A 3,555-nucleotide genomic window follows, 5' to 3' on the forward strand; every position below is an offset into this window, starting at 1 on the left:
CATATTTAACATGTTTAACGTGTTTGACATGTTTAACGTGTTTAACGTGTTTAACATGTTTAACGTGTTTAACATGTTTAACATGTTTAACGTGTTTAACGTGTTTAACATATTTAACATGTTTAACGTGTTTGACATGTTTAACGTGTTTAACATGTTTAACGTGTTTAACGTGTTTAACATGTTTAACGTGTTTAACGTGTTTAACATGTTTAACGTGTTTAACATATTTAATGTGTTTAACATGTTTAACGTGTTTAACGTGTTCAATGTGTTCAATGTGTTTAACGTGTTTAACGTGTTTAACATGTTTAACATGTTTAACGTGTTCAACGTGTTTAACATGTTTAACGTGTTTAACGTGTTTAACATATTTAATGTGTTTAACATGTTTAACGTGTTTAACGTGTTTAACATATTTAACGTGTTTAACTTGTTTAACGTGTTTAACAGGTTTAACATGTTTAACGTGTTTAACATATTTAATGTGTTTAACATGTTTAACATGTTTAACGTGTTTAACATGTTTAACGTATTTAACGTTTAACATGTTTAACATGTTTAACGTGTTTAACGTGTTTAACAGGTTTAACATGTTTAACATGTTTAACGTGTTTAACATATTTAATGTGTTTAACATGTTTAACATGTTTAACGTGTTTAACATGTTTAACGTGTTTAACATGTTTAACGTATTTAACATGTTTAACATGTTTAACATGTTTAACGTGTTTAACGTGTTTAACAGGTTTAACATGTTTAACATGTTTAACGTGTTTAACATATTTAATGTGTTTAACGTGTTTAACATGTTTAACGTGTTTAACATGTTTAACGTGTTTAACATGTTTAACGTATTTAACATGTTTAACGTGTTTAACATGTTTAACAAGTTTAACGCTGGGTTCTGATGGACACCCACAGCGGCGTCCTGCAGCAGGTCCTCCAGACGGGTCACTGTCACAGAACGGTCACACGTGTACTTCCTCTTCATCACRTCCTGCATCTTCTTCATCCTCTCCTCTGCCTCCTTCACGTCAGAGAAAAACTGCAGGAAGAAGGAGGAGGAGGTGAAGGAATCCGGTCCAGKCTCACAGCCTCTGGTTCTGGTTGGGGGGACCTACCTGGAAGTGGGCCGTGTTCTCCTTCAGGTGGGTTTCGATGCAGCAGCAGAGCTGAAGGATCCAGCTCCACTGAGTCTGCAGGGCAGCTGTGAAGGACTGAGGAGGAGAACCAACCGTTAGGATCAGAACCAGACTGAAGCAGAACCTGGGGTTCTGTTGACAGGAGGCGGTCTCACCTCGATGGTCTGCCTGGCAGGATGTCCGTCTCTCAGCAGCTTGTCTCCGGTGGTCTGAACCGTGTTGACCTTCTTCTCTCGGAGCTCCAGCTCCCTCATCAGACCCTGCAGCACAGAACCAACAACCAGAATCAGAACCTGGACCTTAGAACACCAGAAGGTTCTGATGGCTCGGGAACACATCCGGCACCGAGTAGCTTTCTTTCTTGGAGGCCATGTTGGTGTTGCGCTCGCTCCAGTCGTAGTTGACCTCCTCCTCCTCCTTCTCGTTCAGCCACATCAGCTCTTTGGTGGCGGCGCTGACGAAGGCGTGGAGCTCCACCAGGGAGCGCAGCCGGGCCTTCGAGGCGTTCTGCACGGGTCCAGATCAAATGTTTTATCAACTGGTAATACTCAGACTTAAGGTCCGATGGAAAGCTTTGGTTCTGAAACGTACCAGCAGCTTCCCGTACTGCAGCTCCAGYCTGCCCAGGTAGTCTCGGTACGCAGCTTTACTGGCCGGAGAGATCTGAGTCTGGATCAGAAACACAGGTTCAACAACAGCTGCCTGCYACAACAAAAGGTTCTGGTTCTGGTTCTGTCCAGCCCACCTCGTCGGCCTTGGCCCTCTCGATCTTGGAGCGGAACTCCTCCACGGATTGGTGCAGGCCTCGGTGGCTGCCCAGCTGGGACTCCACGTTGGGCAGGTCAGAGCCCCACTCGCCCTCGTCCACCCGCCGCTGGTTCTCCTCCACCCAGCCCAGCAGGTCGTGCACGTAGCGCAGTGTGACCTCGTCCAGCTCGGGCCGGGCTCTGGACGAGCTCTGCTGCAYGACCTGGGTCACGGGGACCTGGCTCATGGGGATCTGGCTCATGGGGATCTGGGTCATGGGGATCTGTGTGACGGTCACGCCGGACTTGAGGCGCAGGTTGTACTCGCTGCGGAGGTTGACGAGCCTCTCGTGGAGACGATACACTCTGAAACACAACATTCACCTGAATGAAGAATAACTGATRAACTAACGAGTCCTCAGGTAATCACAACAGCTGTTCACCTGCGGTACATCTGTTCCGCCTGCAGGTGGCGCCCGTCTTTCAGCAGCTGGACGTCGTTGAACAGGAAGCGGATCATCTCTTCTGCTTTCTCCAGATCAGCCTCCACCTCTGCTGTGTTCTGAGCCGGCCTCCCAGAACCCATCATCCTCACACCCTGCAGCACGGAGGACACATTACAGCTGCTATTAGCTAACAGCTAACAGACTGATAACAGCTAACAGCTAACTGCCACACAGACTACTAACAGCTAACAGCTAATAGCTGATGGAATGCAACTGTTTAGCAGCATCACTTGTTGTGCATGAGGCGGCCATGTTGGATTCTGACAGGGGGCGTGCACAGAACAGGAAGTGACATCGTGTCAACAACAGCTGAAGCCTCACCGTCTGCAGCAGAGTCTCCACCTGGTTCAGCTGCTCCTCACAAACACCCGACTCCATCTGGACCTTACTGACGATCCTCTGGAGCCGCTCCAGTCTGAGAGAGAGAGAGAGAGAGGTCAAAGGTCAGACGGCACCAGAACCCAACAACCTGCCGGGCTGGAGTGGGGCGTTGGGACTCACTCCGTCCTCCGGCGGAACAGAAAAGAATATCCCTGCTGCAGGAAAGCCATGATGAGTCTGATCGCTGCAACTAACTTCTTCTAACTCAGCCTGTCTGCAGCTCCACCCTGCCTGCCTGCCATGTGATTAAAGATGTTTTTCTGATTTTTTACGAGGGACAGTGACCATGGAGACCAGACGGTGTCACGTGTTCAGTCTGATCCTCGCCGACAAAGAGACTTTAATGTTGTTAGCTGTGTGGGATTCATGGTGAGCAGAGGCGCCGTCCTCGTGGTCAGACTCAAACACTTTGTGGTTCTTTCAACAGACAGCATGTGATTCTGTGGTTCTGAWTCTGTGGTTCTGTTTGTGGCCCGGTTACCGCTCAAACTCTGTCCTGAGGAGACGCTCCCGCTCCAGGATGGCCACGTGCAGACGGCCCCACTCCTTCTCCACGTCCAGAGGATGGTACCCTGGAGGAACCTTCACCTGACCCACCTGGACCGCACCCTGCACAGGTAAACAGAACGTACCCGGGTCAGAACATCACACAGAACGTACCCGGGTCAGAACATCACACAGAACGTACCCGGGTCAGAACATCACACAGAACGTACCCGGGTCAGAACATCACACAGAACGTACCCGGGTCAGAACATCACACAGAACGTACCCGGG

At 48.6% G+C, this 3,555-nt stretch overlaps 1 protein-coding gene across 1 annotated transcript in view; it reads right to left on the reverse strand.

Annotated features, from left to right (window-relative positions):
- The window catches only part of pleca (plectin a), a gene marked incomplete in the record, with an annotated part of 79,068 nt that overhangs the window by 25,051 nt on the left and 50,462 nt on the right, over positions 1 to 3,555 (reverse strand). The window contains 9 exon segments of the mRNA XM_014024786.1: positions 923 to 1,048; positions 1,125 to 1,220; positions 1,301 to 1,405; positions 1,491 to 1,652; positions 1,737 to 1,814; positions 1,891 to 2,257; positions 2,335 to 2,489; positions 2,719 to 2,812; positions 3,260 to 3,387. Coding sequence (XP_013880240.1) covers positions 923 to 1,048; positions 1,125 to 1,220; positions 1,301 to 1,405; positions 1,491 to 1,652; positions 1,737 to 1,814; positions 1,891 to 2,257; positions 2,335 to 2,489; positions 2,719 to 2,812; positions 3,260 to 3,387 — 1,311 coding nt within the window.

The sequence above is a fragment of the Austrofundulus limnaeus genome, unplaced genomic scaffold (assembly GCF_001266775.1).
Source record: "Austrofundulus limnaeus strain Quisiro unplaced genomic scaffold, Austrofundulus_limnaeus-1.0 Scaffold440, whole genome shotgun sequence".
NCBI classification, from domain to species: Eukaryota; Metazoa; Chordata; class Actinopteri; order Cyprinodontiformes; family Rivulidae; genus Austrofundulus; species Austrofundulus limnaeus.